General features: G+C 41.1%; 1 protein-coding gene and 1 long non-coding RNA gene across 4 annotated transcripts in view; one reads left to right on the top strand and one right to left on the bottom strand.

The window, feature by feature from the left end:
- Nucleotides 1-2,357: 2,357 nt before the first annotated feature.
- ITGA6 (integrin subunit alpha 6) overlaps nucleotides 2,358-24,584 on the bottom strand; it is a 76,757-nt gene continuing 54,530 nt past the window's right edge. The window contains exons 12-26 of one of the 2 annotated variants that reach the window (XM_030326861.2): nucleotides 22,941-23,101; nucleotides 22,408-22,551; nucleotides 20,680-20,795; nucleotides 20,366-20,555; nucleotides 20,193-20,276; nucleotides 20,016-20,095; nucleotides 19,789-19,866; nucleotides 19,600-19,702; nucleotides 18,141-18,314; nucleotides 16,506-16,604; nucleotides 16,295-16,405; nucleotides 16,097-16,195; nucleotides 9,881-10,006; nucleotides 6,556-6,685; nucleotides 2,358-4,442 (exon numbers count right to left, since the gene is read on the bottom strand). In XM_030326861.2, the coding sequence (XP_030182721.1) occupies nucleotides 6,578-6,685; nucleotides 9,881-10,006; nucleotides 16,097-16,195; nucleotides 16,295-16,405; nucleotides 16,506-16,604; nucleotides 18,141-18,314; nucleotides 19,600-19,702; nucleotides 19,789-19,866; nucleotides 20,016-20,095; nucleotides 20,193-20,276; nucleotides 20,366-20,555; nucleotides 20,680-20,795; nucleotides 22,408-22,551; nucleotides 22,941-23,101 (1,673 nt within the window). In that variant the 3' untranslated portion in view covers nucleotides 2,358-4,442; nucleotides 6,556-6,577. The remainder of the gene's footprint in view (nucleotides 4,443-6,555; nucleotides 6,686-9,880; nucleotides 10,007-16,096; nucleotides 16,196-16,294; nucleotides 16,406-16,505; nucleotides 16,605-18,140; nucleotides 18,315-19,599; nucleotides 19,703-19,788; nucleotides 19,867-20,015; nucleotides 20,096-20,192; nucleotides 20,277-20,365; nucleotides 20,556-20,679; nucleotides 20,796-22,407; nucleotides 22,552-22,940; nucleotides 23,102-24,584) is intronic. The other variant, XM_030326860.1, reaches the window with a different exon arrangement.
- LOC115521562 lies at nucleotides 3,547-13,697 on the top strand. Of its 2 annotated transcripts, none has more exons than XR_003971104.1 (2): nucleotides 3,547-3,636; nucleotides 13,219-13,697. It is a non-coding gene; the product is annotated as an uncharacterized LOC115521562 (long non-coding RNA). The 2 variants fall into 2 exon arrangements; XR_003971103.1 differs by lacking the exon at nucleotides 13,219-13,697 and adding an exon at nucleotides 4,335-5,999 and having other exon boundaries at nucleotides 3,549-3,636.

The following is a 24,584-nucleotide window of genomic DNA, read 5'->3' as shown; positions in this document are numbered from 1 at the left end:
ATTGTATATTTCTGCTTCCTTTGTCATAAACTGATAAGTTTGGATTTATTTCTAGGCTCTCTCTTTTGTTTCATCGACATAGGTCTTTTTTTTGTGCTTGTACCATAGTGTTATGATTATTATAGATTTGTAGTATATCTGGGATACATCCCTTTAGCTCTGTTCTTCTTTCTCAAGATTGCTTTGGTTTGCCATCTGTTGTTTTAGGTAAGCTTCCTATAAGAGGTCTCATTTGTATGTATATCCCCAGAGTCTATTACCATCCTTAGAAGCTTTACTTCCAACTGGAAGAAACAGTTAAACGACATCTATCTCCATTTCACAATGACAGGGTGTTAGCAGAATATTCACTTAAATCTATCTACTGGTTATTGGTTAATTGAATGCTTATCTGCTAAGCTCTGGATAACAAAAGAAGTAATGTCATCCCTATAGTTTGAGACTTTTTTGTGAATGTTCTAGAAGAATGAATAGTAGAAAATTTTATCTGATCTCTGCTAACATGGGTCTGTTGCTGCCCATTTCCATGCAACAGACAGCCTGAGAGATGGCATCAGAAGGGCAGAGACTGATGCCCATGAGCTCCACTGACTTATAAAATTTGCACTTGACTCCTTTACTCCAGGGTCCTCATTAACCATTCCCTGGCTGGTTATATACTTTGTGGCACCTTCTCCACCCTCACACTGTGCTAGACCAGTTTTCTCACTCTGATTTGTGTTTTATAATTCACTTATTCTTGGAGGATTTAACCATGAATCCTTTCACAACCGTCCCTCTAGATAGGTCTGTTGTTATCGCCTTTGCACACCTGGCCTCAGCCACTGGTACTCAGCACTCAGTGCTCCCCATTCTAACAGCTGGGCCTTTCAGAGTCAGCAAAACCTTTTTTTTTTTTTTTTTTTTTTTTTTAAGAGAAAGAAAACACTTGCCATTTGACCAGAAGCAGGAACTACTAGAAGAACAGAGGCCTACTAGCTTTTTTTTTGCGATAGCTACTGTTTTGAAATCATTCTGAAGTTAATTTTCTTCATCTCTTTGAACCTTGCCTTCTCCTTGGTGGTTGAGCCATGACTGGACCCTACCCTTAGGTGTTATAGAATTGCCTGTAATCATTTACTTTATGCTACCCCACCTGATCACCACTTTCATACATTCCTGTTTTCTTAGCCCTCAGGTTGTATTCATGTGGAACCCAGCCACCTATAGCATTTCACTCTTTTCTTCAAAACAAAACAATCTGTTAATCCCAGTCTGTCTTCCCACATTGTCCTTTCATAGGTTAGTGTACTGGAGATCACTTCTCAATAAGATATTTTCATTTAGAGTAGAAGGCTTGGTCTTATCCTTACTCCCCTGGTCTGGACAATTTAAAGCATTCCCACTTACATCTCAATAGTCTCAACTAGTCTCAACCCCAAGGGCATGACCCAGCGTGTGGTTGTGGCAAGTAATCTGTAACCAACAACAAAACATCAGTGTTTGTAAATGGATCCCATTACTCTACAACTGTCATTTCTAGGCATTCCTGTACGAGTTTTTAAGAGGGAGAGAAAGGGGTAGAATCCCTGGCGTCCTATAAAGCATTGGCATGATGTCCAGTGCAAGTCATTTATGCCATCACCCTAGCCAGGCCACAGCTACTGACACTCTGAGTGATTACACACTGTAGTAATTAATCTGGGCGGATCCTTGGGACTGTGAATAAGAGGTTCACAGCCACTGGTCTGTCATTAAAAACTACCACATTTCTTTGGGTGGTAATACCTGTCTGATCTTCAGAGAACTAAGACTACAATTCACTATATAATACCAAATAGAAAACTATTAATTTATTAGACAGTATATTTTGCATTGGAAAATTATTCAGGCCAGTGCATGCTGTGTTATCTGAGCACTACATACATGCCTTATTTTTATTTATTAGATTGTGATAAACCAGCTAGAAAAGGTTCATAAAATTGCTTAAATCTAAACAAAATCCTTTGGTGAAGAAAATATTTTCAGACTGGTCAATTCTGCCAGATCAGTCCTTGGTGATCGGTAATGACACATGTCACATCCAAAATACCTTCTAAGAAGAAAGCAACTTTGCCCTAAGAACTTTTACTCTTCATTCCATGGTATCATTGCTAAACGACATCTCTCAATTTGTAGGCATCTTGAATAAACCATCTTTAAGATCATTTTCTTTTGACATCAACTGAACAGTAGAGCCCAAAGGAAAAAAAGAAAACCTTCAATCATATAAAATAAAAACCTCAAATACTTCAGTTTGGCTCCATGGAATAAAAAAAACAATTCAGGTTATAATTTTAGAGTTTGTTTCACATATATAATGTGGTGTTACTAAGCAATGAACACTTTCATAAAAAATTTATTTCACACTTTTATACAAATATCCACAGGTATTTTCTAATCATGAAATAATTTTACAGTGCTAGTTAGTATTAAAATGTATCAAATGCAAACAGACCAGTGACTTGACTTGAGATGACATTTTTAACAATATACACCACTACATTCTTGTTTCATTGTTGTTGAACCACCCTTCCACCTCCTCCCTCCCTTTTATTCATTTTTTTTATAACAAAGGTCTGTAACACTCAAAATACCAGCTTCTTAGCAACCTAGAAAGACAGTGCATTAGGTTACAAGTTACCTAAGGAAGAAATTGAGATTTCAGACACTGGTATGACCGATTTTAGAGAAATTTTTGTAAACAAAGTATCATTTGTAAAACTGTCTTTGTGAATGAAAATCCCAAAGTACAACAAGAGTATCTTAAGGGCATACGATTTCTGAAAAGAAAAAAAAAAAGCTCCACAGCAAAAATGGCACATATAGCTGTATTTTGTTCTTTTGAAAGATTGAGACACTGCTTATACTATATGCAAACAAATTAGCACCTGCTTGCTATTATTCCCCATATAACATTTTGAAATTTTTTTAAATTCAGCTTTACTATCTATTCAATCTCTGTTGAATGTATAAAAATGCCACTTCATTCTTATAATTAAGCCATTTAAAATTGTGGTTAGTGCAGTCCCAAAGTAATTTGGGGGAATACAGATTAGGGGAGGAAACAAAGTTAAAGACAGAACATTGACTCACTGTTTCCAACATTTAAAAACTTAAAAGCCATGATGTTCTGACTTTCGGTATCAGATACTCAGTAGTCTCACGCTGGATCAGTCTGGATCTGCCAGAGGCACCCACCATTTCTTTCAAGTCCTGATTATACAATACTTGCAGTAAGGACTAAACTGCACTGAAGTTCAGCAAACGAACACATGATTTCCAAGGGTTCCTGAAAGTTACAGCACAAAATGCAGGACACATCACACAGGGCTCCAAACTCAGAAATATCCACTGTGTGGTAAGGATTAAACCTCTATGGTTAATTCCTATTTCTTAAACATTTTGGGTCTGGAGGAAGGCGTGTGAGGGCTGTCATGAAGGGAGATGCAGTAGGAACTTTATAAGGAATGTTGTTGTTGTTGTTGTTTTGCAGTAAATCCAAACCAGTGACAATCCAGGTTCTAATTCTGATGGTTTAATCCAACTGGAAGAGAATCTTTGGCCTGTCAATGACAAAATGGTTTATAAAGAAGAAAAAATAAATACCATATACAAGTAAGTATAACTAGCATTCAAGTCTGTTGCACCTGTGTGTTTTAGTGAAAAGGAAGCATGAAACCTGTATGTTATCTAGTGTGAGTATTCACACATCTAGGAAATGGGAAAAAAATGGCAGGATGGCAACATCACCTATTGCACATTTAAGAATAGCACTTTAAATCGAAATACAACTCCCCCGACGGCATAGTCTTGTGATGAGGGACAGTTAACTTGCGAGTTCTCGAGTCCTATGGGAACAATGTGTGCAGAGGCAGCGCCAGGTTAGGACCAGTCTGTTAGCGCCGAGACGGGGAGCCCTCTTCAGCTAGGCTAAGCGGGAAGATGTCACGTGAGCGCCACCCGGCGGTCCCTGTCCCGGCACGTGTAAGTCAGCCACACCAAAACAACAAAGGCAACCCGGAAAGTTAAATTAAGGCAGTGAAAGAAAAATCCATTCCAACAGTCTTAAATTTGGCTGTGCAAAACCGGAGCCTCAGGCTACATGACCACGTCCACAGTTGAAACTGCTCAGTTCGTACTGTGTGTAGTCTGTCTGAAGTTAATATTCCAGGGATGGAGCAGCCTTTTAAGTCCGTTTCGATTTGAGTTGGGAGGGGGAGGGTGCAGTTTGGGAACTGTGAAGCTTTTTCTGGCCCCCTTTAAGAGTAGCTTTCATTTTCATTCCACCTTGTGATCCACTGTTTTTTTTCAAGGTTATCATTATATTTTTCATCTTTGATCTCCCGCTCTTCCTTCCGGATCCTCACAGCATGGTATCGGGGAACGCTATCATCGTACCTAGAGCGTTTAAAGAATCCGCACTGACGAAGGGGAAAGAGAAACAGAAACAAACTAAGTATCTCAAGAAAAGCAAATGCACAAAATGGGAATGTCTAAGCTTTCTGTTCAGCTACGCCTACCTTTGGATGAAGGGGAAAAAATAAACATGGTTTAAGAAGGAACTAGTAGGTCCAAAAGACATACCAGCAGTGGGGATAAACAGAAGAGAAGACAGCTGTAACATTGGAAGAAAAGTCCGTTTTTCCATTGTGTCTCTACTAACAAACTTAAGAGTTATGGAAAAATGCTTCCATTTTTTATAATCACAATATTATATGTTAAAGATCTAATTTTCAGGTTAAAAAGATTGGTCTTTAAAAATGATATTCTAATAAAGGCCATAAACCAAAGATTATTCATACCCCTTTCCCACTAACAAAATGGAATCAGATCACAAATATTTTACAAATTACTACTTAAATATGCCAGTGTTCAAATGGGCCAATTTAAGAATCTTCTCTCCTCCAAGGCTCAGCACATATCTCTCATTAGCTACCAGGCAATTTATACTGCCTGGATTTCCTGTTGTGCTTATAAATTAAGCTGTTTCATTAATAAATCATGTAGTAACTGTGTCCTGTAATAAAATCAATTGTGTACCACAAAGAACTTGAGGACAGTAGCACTACATTGAATTTCTGAGCACCCCTGATTTTTTTGGCAAAGGAAATTTAACACTTAAATTATTAATATATATTTTATTCATTTTTTAAAAAATATTCAATCTAATCGAAAGTAGATTTTTATTGAGAACATATTAGGAAGTTTTTTACTCAAACTGAATTTTTAAAATGAATAAAATATACGTTTAATGAAACAGATGTGTTTTCAATTTAAAAATGCAGATAGAGGGAAGATGAGGAAGACAGTTGGAAGGGTCAATTTGTATCACGTAACAGGAATGGAACATTTAGATGTTATAAAAGTGCCACAGGGGAAAGTAAAATTATATCCAGGCATCACTAAATCAGTAGGAAAAACTGACCAAGACATTTTGTTCTAAGGCCATTTCTACATTGGACTCCATAATTATTCTGTGCAAAAAGCCAAAATACCTATCAGTTACAAAATGTGGCTCTTCATTTAGACAAAGGAGGAAATCAAGGGTGGTATGTAAAACTGAAATGGAAATGCTGGGGTTCATCATGACAATGCCATGGAAAGGGATTATGGAGTCTATCCTCTCATGCCCAGAGAAATGGAAAAAGGAATTATCACCAATTCCTGTTTCCATGGATCTACACACAAGAGAAGCAAAATACATGAACTTAAAATCAAGAACCAAAGTTGAATAAAATCTCTAGGAACATGAAACAAGATCAAACTCCATTACAACAACATTGAAATAGTAACTGTCCAGAGCATTTTTATATTAGAATTTTGCATAATGAAGGTCACTTTAGTATAGAACCATCTTCTGAAACTGGCCATCATGTCCACCATGTCAACAACAGTCATAGTTTGTTGTAATGGTCTTTGACCTGTAGTAGATAAGCAGGAAAAGGAAGTTGCATGCTTAGCTAGCATAAAACAATTTCTGAGCAACAATAAAAGCATTCCAAGCCTTCCCCCATCACTTTATAGCAAGATCAAAAAAGACAGTGAGAAAGCCTTCTCTTCAGGAGAAACACGTTTCCAACATGCAACAGGTTAATTAGGCAGTCAACACAAGCTTCTATCTCTGGGAAATTCCAAAATGGACAAGAAACCGGTCACGATTTCTTATTCATCTTTGAAATTCCAAGTGGGATGCTAGGTACTGGATTGACAACACATGGCAAACTGGGCTACTGTGGAGGGCTAATGCCTCCTTTTGTGTGTACATAGATTACAATCTTCTTCATTGCTGTGGGTGATGTTTGACAACAACACAGAATAACTCACCTGCAACAAAAGATTCTTTGTGCATTTCTAAAAAATAAAAAAACCCTGAGCTTTCAAGTGAAATAGAATAAATCCAAGCAAGGCAAGCCAGTGTGGACATTTGGAAACATCTGTTAATGGGACACACACAGCAAGCTGTTGCTCTTAAAGTTAGCCACCACAACCATAGCACGTCCCACAGCTAGCAATTAAAAAACATTGATCAATTACCAATTACAGAAGTAGATCAATACTATGCATCAGAAGTAAGCCTCTCTTTATCAGATGGCTGAGCATGGATCTCAGCCTTGTGATATGTGGCATCATAATGATCTTTCTTATTTCTCTTGAAGAAACCACACTATAAGGAAGCAAGGTATTTAGTCAGTTTTACAGTTTTGTATATAAGAGCTAAACAAAAGCAAATCTCAGATGTTAACCTGTTTTCTATTTATAGCTTGTTTATTTACAAAGAGACCATGATGGATCAGCCAAAAGTGGACAGCCACCGCACTATGTTACACGGACAGCGACCAAACCAACTCGATTCTCATGGGTCTCTGGTCAGATACTTAGATGACATTACTCAGCTGATTTTTGTATTTGTAACAGAAATCCTGAGGACAAAAATCATTGTAACGGTTATGAATATGAACTCTAAAACAGGCAAAAGACTGACTTTTGCGTTTTACTTAGACAAAGGTTAAGGAAGTTCTCTAAAATTTAGCACAAATCCAAATAAAAAAAGATGCTGCATTTTTCTGTCTTTCACAGTAACTTGTATGGAACAAATGCCATCTACTTGAAGCCTTTGGATTTGTGGGTAAATCACAATATAAATTTGAATTTACCATCATGAAAGAATGATTGCTGTCATTTTCCCAAATTCTGAACCACTATGAAACCCTTAAGTGGTAGGAACCTATGTTCTTCAGGTTAAGTCACTCTAAATGAACACAGAAGTGTAATTCCACTTTCTACTATAATTTCCTTCACTCAATGATGGAGAAATTCTTTGGTCTACTTGTTCATAAGGCTATGGAACTGCCCTTTGAAACATAGCTTGGTCAAATAAACCTGCCCTCCTGGAAAACTGTGCTTCCTAGCCTGGCAACTCATGAAAGTAAAAATCTAGGTCTGTTTTGTATAGCATGCTAACTACTAAGTACATGAGAGTATTCAAATTTAAATGAAAAATACCTCCGTCGCACCAGCCACATTCCAAGTGCTCAGTAGTCACCTGTGTCTCATGACTACACACTGCATAGTGCAGCTGCAGAACACTTCCATTATCACAGGGCGTTTTATGGGCAGCACGGATCTAAACTCTCTATCCTGGTGTTTACTTGTGACTCTCTCCATTTAATACACAGTGAACACACCCAGCCAACTTTCAGTCACACATGCCAGGCAACAGGGTGGGGAGAAGGAATGAGCCAGGAACCCAAAGTCCTGGTCCTGCCTGCAGTTTGGCAACATTCTTAATATCCACAGGCATGAGCATCGTTGCTGGCACAATTAAAGCGACTGGACCAGCCTCAAGGACTTTTTGTCTTTACCTTCCAACAAAACCCTATGTAATATCCTGGAATTTAAAGCAGATATCAGAACTACTCTGGTTGAAGTGGGGATATTTGCACTAACTCCCCTGCCTCACTTCATCTTGGCACCTATGTGGATGTGCAAAACTCACTTTAAAGGCCACTGAACCAGAGTCCTCTCCGGCCCTCCAGTTCTAGGATTTTAACACATAAAAACAAATAGTTCACTTTCAGAAAGAAGAGTATCCGTAAAGTAATAAAAATGATCTTCATGGAGGGGACATAGAGGTTGTCTGAGTTGCACTTTTGAGTTCTGGATACTTTAGAGCTACAAACAACCCATGAGATCACACAGTCCAATGTACGTACTAAAGAGCTAAAACAAACCAGTGCCCTGGGGAGATGAAATGATTTGCCTAAAATTATATAGCTTGGGTTTCTTAACTCTCAACCCACTGCTATGTCTCACCCTCATTAAAGACTGCCAATAAGACCTGCTCTGAAAAAGACTGTCTTTGTGACCTCCTCCAAAGAGTACACGAAGGCCATCCTCAGATATCAAACCTCAAATTCAGTTTTTGATACCAAAATAGCTTCCAGAGCATCTCCTGTGGCTGGCTGTGCTGACCAGAGAAACCTACTGCCTAAAGTGAACATCAGAGGTAGGATTGGCTAATGTCCAATTCAAGGAGGAGTCTTGGCATGAACAATTATGAAGCTTCAATCACACATTTGGAGGACACCAGAAAGTTATCTCACACTAGGAAAAGGAAGTTACTTGGAAAAATAAAACAAAAAAGAAATGTCCAATATTTGAAAGTGACAATATCCTGACTCCTTGTCAATTATACTTGGATCCAAGGGAAGGATATAGATGGTTTGGTCCTGGAGATTGTTGGTAGAGGTTCATAATCATTTGCCCAAAATCCTGTGGACCAGAATTTTTCTGGAAATCCAGAAATTTTGGCATCTTAGAAAAGTAACATGCTGCATACATAATGCCACTGTAATCTAGACATTAGTTTCACAGAACTGCTAAATAAAGGATAAAGGGTATATACTGCCTCTCTTCACATGTCGTCTTGTTCCCAAATAAGTCGTTACAAATTTTCAGAGTTTTTTTGCAATTTGTAATTGTCGATAAGGGACTATGAGCCTCCTTTACTCACTTAGAATCGTCCAAAATCTATAGGTCATAATCTTTGGCAACGAAAGTATGCATCCATCCCACACACATATTTTTGTAATGTAGTCTATTTACTGGCAGAAATCAAGGGGAAGATACTAAACTTTATTTGCGGGACCAAATTCTCATGAAGAACATCAAATTAAACCCAGATCTTCCTCATGTTTGATAGAGGCTATGAGGACTCCCTTGCAGTGGAGTTATTAATTGCATGTTTTTAATGTTTATTTATTTATTTTGAGAGAGAGAGGGAGAGAGAGAATCCCAAGACCTGCTCTGAAGGTGCTGAGCCTGACACGGGGCTCTGTCTCACGAACTGTGAGATCATGACCTGAGCTGAAATCCAGTGTCGGATGCTTAACTAACTGAGCCACCCAGGTACCCCAATTTCATGCTTTTCTATTTCTAATCTGGCTGCAACTGTAAGTAAGCCCCGTTTATTCACAGAAGTTGAAATTAACAAGGATACACATTCAGGTTAATGGGATATCCAACAATTTGGCTTAGATTCCTAATTTAAGATGAAGAAAACGCTGAAGTAGTAAAACTTTTAAATTGTTACTTTCCGAACAGCTAAATTATGTGAAAAGCACCAAGATTTTTTTTATTTAGGAAGCTCCTCATAATGTACAAATGACATACCTTTAAATCTAAGGTGCTTGGTAGATATACAGGTTTCACTGTAAAATTCTCAAGTTTGCTCTATGTTGGCAAAGCTTTATAATAAAATGTTGGGGAAAGGGAAGCATTACAAAGAAATGTACAGACTATCAGTGTAAATTCACTGTTTTCAAAAAACATTAAAACTCAAATGCCAGCCAGGACTTACCTTCCAGAGTAAAAACACTAAGAGAGCAAGCATCAAAATCCCAGCAAGTATAGCCACTAGGATGATCCACCAGGGTACTCCTGAATATTGAGCTACGGTCTTTGAGGGAAACACAGTCACACGAACCTATGGGGCACAAAAGCAAGCACCACTGTAAGTGGGGTTCATAGTTCTAAGTCTGTTCCAGACACATTTTGAATACAGCCTAATTGCGATGCCTTTGATCTAATTGATGCGAGATCTTTTCTCAGAGCCTGGAAAATGCTGGACTGTGTTTTGACAAAGTTTTTTTTTTTTTTTTGCTAACCCCTCTTTTTAAAACCTTTATATTGAATCAAAGTAGAGAAAATTGTATAATAAACCTTCATCACCAAGTTTCAACACTCATCAATACACAGCCAATCTTGTTTCATCTGTATAATCTGGTATCTTTTTGAGAATGATCACCTTCTCTTTTCATTTTCACTAATGGAAATAGAAGGACCCAAAATGGCTAATATAGGCCATAATTAGCCTATATTCCTCAGATTAAAAAAATGTTTATATATTTATTTTGAGAGAATGAGCAGGGGAGGGACTGAGAGAGACGAAGAGAGAGAATCCCAAGCAGGCTCCACACTGTCAGCACGGAACCTGATGCGGGGCTTGAGCTCATGAACCTTGAGATTATGACCTGAGCCAAAATCAAGAGTTGGACACTTAAGTGACTGAGCCATCCAGGCACCCCATTCCTCACTCAGATTTTAAAGATGATGTGAAATATGGAAACAGGGATGGAGCTGCATTGCTGATACCATTTTAACTTTTCGATAGGATGTCCAACTAAGGACCCTAATACACAGTAAGGTTTCCTGCAATGGCCTTGTACGTGTGTTCTACAATAATATATTTGGACAAAGTAAGCCCTGGATTTGTTCTTAGAGGGCTTAGAGCTGTAAGCTGCAGCTGGTGAGAAGCCTAAACTCTAACCATTTGATAGCTGGCAAATACCAATGAAACAGAAATAGTGTCTATTCAGAAACCTAAGAAGTTGCTTACAGCAATTTGCAACAACTCAGTTATGTGCGTTTAGGATTCAGGTGGATTTCTGTGAAACCAGGAGACTATTTTCCCAAGCACGTAAAAGACCTGGTGATAGCTACAAACAGGATTTTGTAAACGGATTAGAGAGCTTCCAGTTGGGTTTCTGATATTTCTGAATTACAAGAATGTAAGGTGAAGGGTAAAGAAAAAGTGTGAGTACTTGGCTTCTGAGAAGTGTTTTCAGTCAAGTACTCTGTATTAGTATCGAATTCCTGATGCTGCCTAAAAGTGCTTCTATGTCTGTCTACATTGTGCTTCCAAACTTACGTGATTCTCTTTTTAAAAGAAAACCTCTTCACTAAAATACCTCTCTTTCTACTTATAATAGAAAGTAGCTTCTCAGCCTCATTTACAGAATATACTTTAAAGCAAGAGAATTGCTTTTCTTTGAACATTTAAGAGGAAAGAAGTCTGTTTTCAGCCTGTTACACCAACTCTGACACCTCTCCCAGCTACTGTGTTTCCTGTTATGCTCTCAGTGAGGTTTCTCTCAAACTGCCAGACAACTGTGGGGGTGAGGGGGCCCCTTTGTTCAATCCTCCCTACCTTCCATCCCCCTTCAGAAAGGCATCCCAGCTGTAAGCTAAAACCACCCCTGATTACTGGGTCTAACACAGGCGTATCCATTTAGTGGGAAGAAAGAATGGTGAGAGACCAGTGATGAAATAGCGTACTCGATGTGACTGGTAAGCCTGCCTACTCTAAACCAAAACAAACAAACAAAATTAGCCTATGCTGATCTCACTTACTTGGGGGCCAGATGACAACCTGGAAGGACCATCCTCATTTTTAAGAATAAGTTCTGATAAATCTGGAAGTGGAGAGTGGAGACTGGTCCGTGGCAGGGGACCCAGCCCCACAATCGCACTGTGTATCAGAGTGCCTTTTAAATGGCTAATAGGGGAAACCACTCCTATAAATGGCAGCAGTCCAACAGTATAAGAGCTGAACAAGGTAATTTTTGATTTGGTGGGGGTGGAGTGTACATCCTGCTGAGAGGTCTAGCCCCGAGTCTGACTACCATTCAAACCAGATTTTGGAGCCTTTCAGAAACTGTGAAACAACTCAGCGTCGAAGACTGAAGACTGAAGCCAGGGGCAGGGCTACACTTGTAAAGGGCAGATGTGCTCTGCAAACCCAGGCTGTGTGTAAGGCCACACTGCAGTCCAGGAAGGTGAGAGAGGCGAGTCAGCAAGATTTTGTTTTTTCCATAAACTTTCACCTAAATTTTGTTTTGTTTTTAAGACAGTCATTCTCCAGCTGGGACTGGGAATCAAGGGGGAGCTGACCTCAGAACTGGGGAAGGGGAGACCAGAAGTGAGCTGTGACCTCCAGAGCTCTGGAAAGCCTGGTCGGATCTTGCCACAGCAGCTATTATTGATGGACAGTGACAGGTTAAGGGGAGTGGGAATTACTCCAACTCCAAAAACATTTGGGGGGGGGGTTGTTCTTTAAAATCTAGGCGTTTGCACATTTCACATATGCATGTGAAGATGAGGCTTGAGCTCTGCTGACGCATTAAATTCCATCATGAGTGAGCAGTGCTTAGACCCCATTTGCCTGCTCACTGCCAGAATGGTTCCCCTGAATCACTCTCTGACATAGTACTCTCTATTCTTAGAACATCAATGTAAGAAATCACGTGAAGGGATTTTCATATCTTTCACAAAACTCTTTATTAAAGACATCATCACCTTTCATGCGCGTTCCTCATATCAGAAGCCCATCTTGTAAAAGGATCCAGATCTCATATTCTCTGAATTTAAAGCCAAAAGAAGAAAATCACATTCCCCTGAAGAATGATATGCCTTTTACCTATTTTCGGCAATGAGGAAGCAGATACTCTTCCCAATTTCCTTAGGAATGAAGTGGGGGATATATAAATACAACCAATAAACAATCTCTTCCTTCCTTGACTTAATTCAACAATTATCTCCTGGTTCACAGTCCCCTAGACCATGAAATTCTTAACAGTCAACACTGTATCTTACTCAACTTTGCTTCTCTAGCATTTGTTCAGGGAAGGCACTAGTGTGTGTGCACAATAAGTACTTGTTAACTGGATGGATTTAATTGATGCTAAAATGTAACCACTTTATCTGGTTCAATTAGGTGACCAGCTCTCTGACTTTATTATAACAATGTGCTAAAATGTATTGAGAAGCAAACAGAACACTCTTAAAATTGGTTGGGTTATAAGGAAACTAAAAGGTGTTTTTTGTTTTTTTGTTTTTCTTCCTTTTCTTTCCTTCTAGCCAGGACTAGAGTGAAAGCAAGGAGAAGTTTTAATATGAAGACCAAAAGACAAGACTGAATTACTCAACCTCCTTTGCTTCTATCTCCAAAGAAAAATGATCTTCAGGCTAGAAAGGACAGATGGACTAAGATAAAGATGAAACTGAAACCCACAATAAGTGAGGGAATAAAGAGAACGGCATCCTGACACCTGAATTAAGCTCACATCTTTAGGCCCAGGAAAAGTACACCTAAATACTAAAGAAAATACTGAAGAAACATGTAGATGGATATCTGAGCTGCTGTATCTCAGAAATCAGAGTCAATAGAAGAGGTACCAGAAGACGAGAGATAAGAAAATGTCTCCATTTTCAAAAGAAATGCACTCTAGATACAAAACCGTAATACATTCACAAATCCACCCATTATTAAATAACCAAGGAGGGTCACAGCAGACTCCACTTCCCATTAGCATGCACGAGTTCTCCAAGCCCTTACATGAAATGCCCCAGAGAACCTCACTTTCACTTGTGACCCAGCCACTAGACTGGGTACCAGCACCCTAGTCCCATCATCTTCCAGAAAACAAGAGCACTTGATGGGGGCCTGTGAGCCCAAGGTCTGGTCTCACGTCACATGGCGGTCCTGTGACCTGAGGGAGAGACAACCTTCCTTGGATTGTTTTCTCATGGGAATCTGACATCTGGAGACTTACTGGGAAGCAGGCGTTACAGAGTCAAAGAATAGGAGCCCTGAAACCAGAGACTTACAGGTTTCAACTCAGGATCCCAACTGTGCCTGCTTCCTTTTAGGTAAAATGGGTAAGTCTACCTTGTCATTCTTCTGAGGTTTAAATGACTGTACATAGGTAAAATGTCTAGTAAATTGTAGACATTTTATTAATGCTTTATGATGTTTATCCATCCCCTCTAAAGCGTTTCTTCTTTTTCCAGCTCTAAAAACTCAGTGATTCTCAGGGTTACTGTTGTTTTTTTTAAGTGTTTATTTTAATTTTGAGAGAGAGTGCACACAAGCAGGAGTGGGATGGAGAGAGAGGAGCGAGATTCCCAAGCAGTCTCTGCACTGTCAGCACAGAGCCCACGACAGTGCTCGAACTCCCAAACCAGCAGTTCATGACCTGAGCCGAAACCAAAAGGCAGGTGCTTACCAACTGAGCCACCCAGGTGCCCCTCAGGCTTACTGATTTAAAGTTCTAGCAAGCTATCGCAGCTGCCTCCAGTCAGAGAGGGTAGAGAAGGGCTTCTCAGGAAGGTTATGGCTCCACTGACCGTCCTCTATGATGCCTTATTGATAAGAGGCAGAAAGGTGGGCTGGAATAACATGCAAAGATAATCTAAGGCCAGGGTGACGTATGTCCTTGTGAGCCTAGGACAATCCTAATTTATATCCCTTGTCCCAGCATCCTGCCCAGTTTAGCATTTGCCCCAGACAAAAAGACAAATGTTTTCTAGTTTGGACGATAGGTTTTAACAGCTAAAAATCACTGTATTCAGAAACGAGTGCTCAGGAGAGCTCACTGCTGGCTCAAAGGACTGAAGCCAAAACACGTCTATAGGCACATCAGTAGATCAGTTTAAGAACGGTAAGTCACAATCTTCTTCTCCAGTCTCTTGTAAAACATCCTGGTCTATGACATGCAGTCACTGTATCTTGAGAGCATGACAGAAGCCCCTGTGGACTACAGACCCCCATAAGGAACCCTTTCCAGTGTGCCCCCAAAGCCACTGCTCCGTGAAGCAAAGGCACGCATTTAGGGGCGTCTGGGGGGGCTCCGTCAGTTAAGCTTCTGACTTCAGCTCAGGTCACGATCTTGCACTTGGTAGGTTTGAGCCCCGTGTCAGGCTCTGTGCTAACAGCTCAGAGCCTACAGCCGGCTTTAGACTCTGTGTCTCCCTCTCTCTCTGCCCCTAACCCACTTGCACTCTGCCTCTGTCTCTCAAAAATAAATAAACGTTAAAAAATATTAAAAGGTATACATTTAGATTTTTAAAAATTGCTCAAGGACAGGATATGGGAGCTATAGCTTGACGGCACATTCTTTTGAAAACACTGGGAAGTTTCAGCAGAACACAAACCGTAGCCGCTAGAAGTGCAAACACAGTCTCCCATGTTCACCACAAGACCAAGTTTTAGGCTGACAGAAGCGTGGAGCCGAGGTGTCTGGAGTTCGGGGCCTCAGGGTGAGGCGAACCAGGCAGACAGCAGGTCCACACTCTGCCCATGTGGGAGTCACACTGCCGGGCCAGTGCCAGCCCAGGAGGAGAGGGCCTGGCATGACGGGTAACTGAAGAGGTGGATGCTTCGCTCTGAACGGAAGGAAAGGCATGTCCAAGGGGCATCTCCGTTTCCTTCAATTATTCCAAAGGCCGCTACGTGGCTAAGAGAGAGGGCTCATTTGGGACTTGTGCCAAGGTGCATAACCAGGGACCGATTTTATAAGATTCACCTCCGGATTCACATGTAAAGAGATCTTTTCCAATAACTGCAGCTGGCCACACGTGCCATGAGCTGCTCCATAAAGTGGTGGTGACCATCAGCGGGGACACTCCCAGCGATGACTACGGCATCAGGGATGGTCTAAGACTTGGGGTTTCTACAGAGGTGGGAGGTGCACCCATTCTTTCACGGGGCTAATAGCTCTCCAATCTGCCACGTGCACTGCAGAACTAGATGACCCCAGAGGTACTTCTTTTTCCAATGATTCTATTAAAATACAGCTTGGGGTGGCAGCACCTTAACGCATCATCTGACTTCTAAAGGAGGGGTCACGGTGCTGTGAGCGAAATGAGTGCCACGGTAGCATGTCCTCAGGCTGGGGCACAGGGCAGAGACAGAGTGATTTTCTCCGAGTTCAGGCAAGACAGGGGGACCTCTCACCTGAGTGCCTGCGTGTGGCAGTTTGATATTCTCAGCAGCGGCAGCGACATCAATGGAAGCCCGGACGAGAATGTCCAGGTAGTTCATTTTGGAATATTCCTGTTTGGAGACAAAGTCAGCAAATGCATTAAGAAAGTGAGAGATGTCCTAAGAAACAGCAAACGACTTGCAGGGGACAGCCTCACGGCAGGACCAAACCTCTAGAAACGTGCTGTTCCATAACCTCGAGCGAAGGACAACAGAGGCCTTGCTGTCCAGCCCTCGCAGCGGACAGCTTATGTTCACACAGTTCACGTTCATGCTGCAATTCTGGACAGGACATAAGAGGGGCAGTTAAAATCCAACAGTACAGGGAAGACCTTCCCGCCACCATCTGTCAAACAGTCCCGGCTCTTGAAAAAATACTTACAAGGGTCTGATATTTTCTTTCAGCAAATAAAGAAAATTTTCTGCCATCATCTGTCTGTTTTTCAGCAATTTCCCGTTTCCTTCTTGAGTTGTGAGACTCCTGAAATTATATCCAAACCAGTTCTACTTAATGTGATTCTTTGTCCCTAGCATACAAACCCTTGAGCGCTCCCTCCCAAATAACGCCAAATTCACGTAATCAGCAATTAACATCTGCCCGTCTCCTGTCTTCAAAGGCACAGAAATAATTTAAGTGTAAAATCCACAAATGTTCCGATCTCATTGCAAGTTTATTGACTAAGGTCATTTATTCCCACTCTGACTTCAAAACTCAGGCAAAGAAAAAGAGGCTTTCTATGCTCTTCTGTCTCCTCACCAGACTGAGTACCCTGAGTTCAGGCATCAGATTTCATTGCTTTATCTTTAGCACCCAGCTCAGTAACTAATGTATGGTACAAAATCAGCACATCTTGAATAAATAAATGACACTGAAGAACAAGGAAAAAAGCAAAGGAACTAGTCAGTGACTTATTCAAAGTAGAGTACTGAAAAGTAAGCCATGTAAGAATTCTGTTTCAAAATAGCATTTTCCTTAAGACAGGATTAAGAGTAATGGACCATCTTGGGTTTCTTTTTTTTTTTTTTTTTAATTTTATTTTAGAGAGAGAGTGTGATCTGGAGAGAGGGACACAGAGGGAGAGAGACAGAATCTTAAGCAGGCTCCACTCTCAGCACACAGCCCAACATGAGGCTCGATCTCACAACCCTAGGATCATGACCTGAGCCAAAATCAAGAGTCAGACGCTCAACTAACTCAACCACCCAGGCACCCCTGGACCATCTTGTTTTTCAAAGTTGATGAACAGAGGATACTTCTATAAGCCGCCAACTGTTAACACTGGTCATACCCGAGTCACTCTACAACTTAAAAGAAACAGACATGCAATAACAAAGCAGATCCTCCAACTGGAGCATAGATGATAAACCCATTATGTGCACCAGTACTGAGCAGTTAAGAACACAGGCTCTGAAAACAGGTGGAGCTGAGCTTGAATGCAGAATCTGCCTCTTAACTGCCGAGCTGATTCTTAAAACGTTAATCTCTCTGAACCTCAGTTTCCTCATCTATGAAGTTGTAGGGATAAGAAAAATACCTTAAAGGCCTATCAAGGGAATGAAATGAGAAAAAGCAAATAAAATGCTTAGCACAGTGTCTGAGACACAATAAAGACTCGACTAAGTATTCACTATTTTAAAAAATAAGAATGAAAGCTCTGAAGGTCACTTGCTAAGGTGCCAATATCCTTTGTAATGAGTTTGGTTCTCCCGGGAGTTAACACTGGCTGGCCAACCCCCAGAAGCATATCCTAGTCCTCTTTATAGGTCATGCTGAGCTGTAAAACTCCAGGAAGCGTCATTTCCTTCAACAAGTGCTGAATGACCCTGCCATAACGATCACTAATCAGCAGCAACCCTCAGCCTGACTTGGATACTCAACTGTAACAGAGAAACTGACACCGGAGAAAAAGTCAACATGCCACTATGTCAGTTTCCTAAGGAAAAAGATGATTTTCCCCTCAAAGGTTAGCTTCCCTATTTACATCGATGGAGACAGGAGATAAATCCATCAACATACCTTTAGTTTCAGGGAGTTTATTTCACTTTGCGGCTCACAAGCTATCTTTTCCAAGCCTTTGGATTCTACTTTCACCAAATAAAGCAACCATTTGCCATTGCTAATTTCTTTTGGCCACTGGATATTCAAGGTTGCTGTGCCGAGGTTTTTAAGAGGTTTACCCAAGTTAATAACCTGTTAGAAAATAATACGTATTATATATCTCAGTGTAATTCTCTCAACATAAAATTAAGTAGCAGCTCCTGTTGCCAAGGAGGAAAAAAAAAAAACAAAAACAAAATATCTGGCATAATCCTACAGTGAAAGTATAGGCTCCAAAAATTGACACTACCGATATGGGGTCCAAAACAGAGACTGATGCCTAAAAAAGGTAAAGAGAAATGATTGCTCATTCCCACCCAGGAACTAGTGTGTGCAACAGCATCTGTGGTGTAGATATGCCACACCCTCAACACACTCGGGAAGTCACCAATAACCTGCTTCTGGGAAGCCCCTCCCACTGTAAACATGAAGCAGGCTCTGTCCTCTACTACCCAGGGGAGGCTTGGGTAGCAACGCAGAGTCTGAGTAAAAACCATTATGACAGCCGCGAATCAGGAGTCCAAGCTGGGGACACAGTAACTTCCCGCAGCAGAAGCCGAAAGAGGCACGAGCTCTCTTTGTTTGTGCGCGGGGACAGCTGTGGAGCCCAGAGACGCGGCTCTCAGCCACCCCTGTGCAGGCATCATCACGGCCACCGCCACCACCTGTCACAGCTGTGTCTATGATGCTGAGACACACAACAGAATTCAACCCCTTCATCCTGCTGGGGACAGGGGTGGGCACATTCTTGCCATCTCAGACCCAAATCCACGGATGAGGTATGAGCCACCTCTGTCCTACACGTTTCTGTTCATCCAACCAGACTTAGAGGCACTGTGTGACTCCTATTTTGAAATGCTTCAGAGCAATCAGTAGTCTTCCTCTCTGGCACTGGGCTTGTGAAATGTTAGGGAACATTAGCCACACACGGTAAGAAAGATGTCCTTATGGTGGAGGAAGAAATGAGTCCTAACACATTCTAAAGCCAGATATGAAGTACTTTGAGATTTTTGTTTTACAGACAGATTCTGGGGAGGGGCGAGGTGTTCCTTGGTCTCTACACCACTTACACATTAAAACTCTCTAACAGGAAAATGGCCAAACTGAACCGGATTTTGAAAGTCCTATGTTGAATGACGGTCGTGTTCTTCATTGTGGAGGATAAAACTTTTACCGTAAAGCCAGTCTGTTGCTTAAAAATTGGTGAACTCACTTTTAACTGAGCATTTATCATGCTTATTTATTAATATTACTTAATATTGATATTACATACTAAAATCCATATCCACATTTATTAAAATTACATCACATATCACCATATATAGTATATGTTAGCTTTTAGTATATATAATACGGAAGACCAACTGTTTCAACTCACCCTGAACTCATACTCTATTAAACTTCCCACCTCATCTTCAGATTTCATAGCTTGCTCACCAACAACTGTTCCTCCAAAATACACCTGGGAAGGTTTAGCAACTCTGTTAAATTAAAAAACACCAGTTTTAGCAGGATTGTAAACGGTTCTTTTAAACACTGATTTGTTATGCTAAACACAAACACTTACCCAGAGACCGATAAAAGCAGTTCAATAACCACTTTTGCTGTAGCTGTAATTGAAGCCAAATTATCTTGATTGCTTGTTCTGAAAATGAAAAGGAAACAATAGGGTTTCATTTTAACCGTCAGTTTTCTCATTACAATTACACTTCTTTTAGGAGTTCGAGCAGAGCTGGTTCTTTGGCTGTGTTTTCATGAAATAATTCTGAATGGAAAGGTTGAAGAAACGCTTACGTTTCCAGCTTCAGATTAATATCCAGATCTGTGGTGTCAAAGGTAACCTCAGTTGTACTTAAAATCAAATAAAAAGTCACCTAAACAAATAGAAAGAGATGTTACCAGAGATCAAGCATGTCAACACTGTAATGGCACGTAGAACAGTACAATACAGTATGTAAAGGCATCACCTACACTGGAATTTCTTTTAAAAGGATTTCCAAGTTCACAGTCTGCTTGTGAGCCGTTCTGATTGGCAACACAACTCAACTGTTTCTCCTGTAACAAAAAAAACACGAGATCACAATGCATTCACTTGCCGCACAGCTCTGGGTGTTTCCTCCTCACAGCTCTCCAAAAACACTTACAGGGAAAGCCCTCAATTCTCTGTAGGCCGAGTAAGTCAGAGTGTCCGGAAAAGTTGCAATGAGTTTAGCTTCATGAGCGTCATCGCCGTCTTTTGTGGGGTTCCTTGGATTGGAAGGGCTGTTTGTCACTGTGATTTCTAAAGCAATGTCCTTCTGGTCTTTTAGAACTAGTTCTGGGACACCTTTTTGACTATTAAAAAAACAATGCAAAAAAAAAAACACAAAAAACAAGAAAAATGACAGAGCCCTCAGTACATTTTCAGTAACCCACTGCAAAGCAGTCATTTTTGCTAGGATGACAGAGCGATTCTTACATTGGTAAATAAGAAAATTTGTCTTGATTTCCTTCCCGGGTACAAAATTTATATTCTAGTTTAAGGTTGCTGTTACATACATTGTCGGCTCCACATCCCTCTTTTAAGAAGTGCACCTGTAGGAAAACAAAACCATTGTAATTTATGCCATTTAGGACCCTCAACAGTGACTGGCTGTTTCCACACAGTCCTTTCCCTGTGTGACAGTTACCACAGCACAAGCTTCAAAGGTACTTTGCCATGCATCCAACGCCCACTCTGTGCTTTAACAGAACCACGCTTTAAGAACATTTTGGCCATGGCATTGAGGTGTAGTAAAGAGCATGAGCCCTGCAGCCACACAGATCCATGTTCAATCCTGGCTCTGCCACTCACTTAGCCATGTGGCTTGGGGGAAGTCACTTAACCTTTCAGAGGCTAAGTTTCACCTTAGGTAATATGGGGATACCACCACCCTACTTGCTAGGGATACTGTAAGAATTACCAACAATAATGATGATGCTAACACACGACTACATATTTTAACTCAATCCTCACAACAGACTTAGGAGGATATTGTTACGGGCTCCACTGTACAAATGAGGAAACAGAGTTTAAGATCAGGAAAGCAAATGGTACAGTGCTAACAGGTGCTCAAGAATCACACTGATAAACAGGAAAACAGTCTCCCTGTCTGTTATGTTTAACTGGACTACAGAGCTAGGAATAGACACAAGAAATATTCACGTGATGATAACATCCAAAGTCTATGAAAAAGTATACGATAGTGTAAGGAACCACACTTTGTGACAATGAAGACTGGCAACATGTAGACTGAAGCAGGTCTCCCTGCTGAAAGGCTTCACCCGTGGGCCACCAGAACCAAGAGCCTCAGAGTGGATGCTCCAGCACCAACTGGATTATGACAGCAAGTGCACAATGACAGACCAAGATGCCACAGCTCTCCAGACTAACCCTGTATGGCCACCACCCTAAGCCCTAACAAATAGACCCCACCTCATATGAGGCATACGGCAAGCCACATTAATTTTTCTTCCCAAGATTACATAGGCTAGGCTACATTAGCCACTAGATGACTATTTTATGGCTAATCTTTTTCTGCCTTGCTGAATTGTTATATGCCTTGACTGTTTTTGAGTTTATTTATTTATTTATTTTTTGAGAGAGAGAGAGAGCACGTGCATGTGCGAGCAAGCTCAGGGGGAGGGGCGGAGACAGAGGGAGATGGAGAATCCCAAGCAGCCTCAACAGGGCTCGAACCCATGAACCGTGAGATCAATGACTGGAGTGGAAACCAAGAGACGCTTAACCAACTGAGCCACCCAGGTGCCCCTGTGGTGCTTGATTTTAATGTTCAGACTAACAAGTTTGTTTTCTACATTTTAATGTTCTCAATGGTAAAATGCAATGTATTTTTCTTTGTACATACGGCTACAAGAGAAACTTGAAGTGAGAGTAAGTTATGCCAATTATAGTCTCAGTAAGTTCCAGTGGCCAAAAATTATTCAGAACAATACTCTGGTTCCAAATTGTATTCCATATGTTTCTATTCTCACTATTAATTTGGGAAACAAATCTCAACCAAACTTTGCATATATTAAAAAGCTTTACTTAATACAAAGGAACAGATTTTAAAGCAAATCACTAGTCATACTGCCTTCAGAGACATGTGATGTAACATAATAACACGGCAAAAGCTTTGGCCATACAAAAATCAGAAAGACTTACATCTCTATGAACTGTCTTGGGTTCGTTTGAATTCAGAATCGGAAGAATTTCTGGAAGTGAATTCACTCTCCTCCGTGTGGTTGGCTCCTGGATCTCTACTGAAGCAGTTATGGGAATGGGGCGTAGTTTATCTCTGATATTTTCCTGAAAAGTATGCAGAGTTAAGCATGGTGTCAATGCTCCTGGGCAAACAATGATTTCCTTTTTTATTATTTTTTAATTTTGTTATTATTTTTTAAAGAGAGAGAGAGCACAAGTGGGGAAGGGGCAGAGAGAGAGGAAGACACAGAATCCGAAGCAGGCTCCAGGCTCTGAGCTGTCAGCACAGAGCCCAATGCGGGGTCGAACCCACGAATCATGAGATCTCTACCTGAGCTGAAGTCGGACACTTCACCAGCTGAGCCCTAAGCACCCGCAATGCTTTCTTTCGTACTGAATAATAAGCCGCTGGCATAAATTTCAGAAATCTACATATGCCACCATAAAACCCAACTTCTGTCCTAACAGCAGACGTGACTGTCTGTGGGCCTCACCTGCAGCCAGAGGGTCTCCTCCATGCACGCACTCTGCTTCTGCCTGTTCAGAGTTAGCTCTTGAGTATACTTGGGCTCAGAGCCTTGGTTTCGAAACTGAACTCTTGATGACAGCCCAGATTTTCTTCTCTCCTTTTCCGCCTCAAGTGTACCCAAAATGGCTAGATAAAATGAACAAAATCATATGAACTTTAAGTGCATCCACGTACAGTTCAGCCAGAAGTATGGGGAGTTCCCTTTTGCGTTTAGTTCCTTGCAGAAGAATACTTTTCCCATTGCCCTTGTTGCTCTTCATATTTCCTGATAACGTACATTTTGACTGATTTATGGTGTTTCAAATCAAGCCGTCCTTTCCTGCCCACTGCTGTTAACAGTTTATTTGAAGTTAAATTTCCATTGAGCCACCTGGGGGAGCTCGAGAATAAGTCAAAACCTCTGAGCAGCATCCAAGGATTTCCGGCTAAATTTCAACAACTCCTAGAGAACTAAAGATAATGGGGGATCCAACACTCCTTAAAGGCAGACACTGATTCCCATTCAGCTGTCTGTTGCTTATGTGGGTCCATGTCTGCATATTAACAAAAGGTCTCTGAACCAGGTCTCCTCAGGTCTGTTGGGAATTCAGAATCTCAAGCCCCAGCCAGACCTAGTTAACCAGAATCTACATTTTAACGGGACCATCAGGTGGTTCTTATACATGTTAAAGTTTAAGATGCACTGATAAAATGTTGGCCAAATGGGAATAATCGATATTAGAGAAGTCTTTTAATAGGAGACTTTTCACTTAAAAGAATTAAAAGATAAAACATATTCCTTTTAGAAGCTAGAGGGCCCAGCTACTGTATCTCCCACAACCAAAGTTTCCAACCTCCTCGAAGGCACATCCTGTTCCTGATTATCTGTACCAACGGAGCTCAGAGGGCAAGCCAGGATTTGGACGACCAAAATCTCATTTCTTGACCTCAGAATGCATTCTCTGCTGGTTTGCTGGATGTAGCTACTGTGTTTCTTCATGGGACAATATTTAAATAACTTACATTCATTCATTAATCACTCACTAACCATCAGGAGGGGAAGAAAACCAAAGTGTGTACAGGGCCACAGAAGGCAGCCTCAAGAAAAAAAAACAAAACAAAACTTCTCCAGAAAATGTAGAAAATGAACCACCCATGTTCTAATATTCATGCTGGAGTTCAGAAGAGGCCTCAAAGAGCATCTATTTTAATACCCTTTTCTTGCAGATGAAGAAATGGGACGCCCACAGAGGTAGGAGACTGGCCCAGGATCATACAGTGAGGGACAGAGGCAGCTCCAGCTTCTAAGTCTCTGTCACAAACACACAAGACAACTGCTTGATGAAGACCTCTTAGATGTCCAGGTTCCCACTTCCTCTAGGCCTCTGCTTCAGTCACTCTCTTCTTCTGCCAGCTGGACCCCTTCCCTCTCCACTTCCCCCTGACTGCCTGGCTAACTCAACTCCTCCTTCAGATCTCAGCGTGGACATCAGTTCCTCCAGGAAGACTTTCCCGGCCTCTCCAGGGGGATCCGACAGTATTCTATTTCCCCAGCCAGTGCACTTAGCTACTGTGCTGTGATCGCCCGACCGTCTTCCCCAGGCAAAAGCGTAGGCAGGGACCACATCGG

Source organism: Lynx canadensis, chromosome C1, assembly GCF_007474595.2.
Source record: "Lynx canadensis isolate LIC74 chromosome C1, mLynCan4.pri.v2, whole genome shotgun sequence".
NCBI lineage: Eukaryota > Metazoa > Chordata > Mammalia > Carnivora > Felidae > Lynx > Lynx canadensis.
This window is presented reverse-complemented; position numbering and strand designations above follow the sequence as displayed.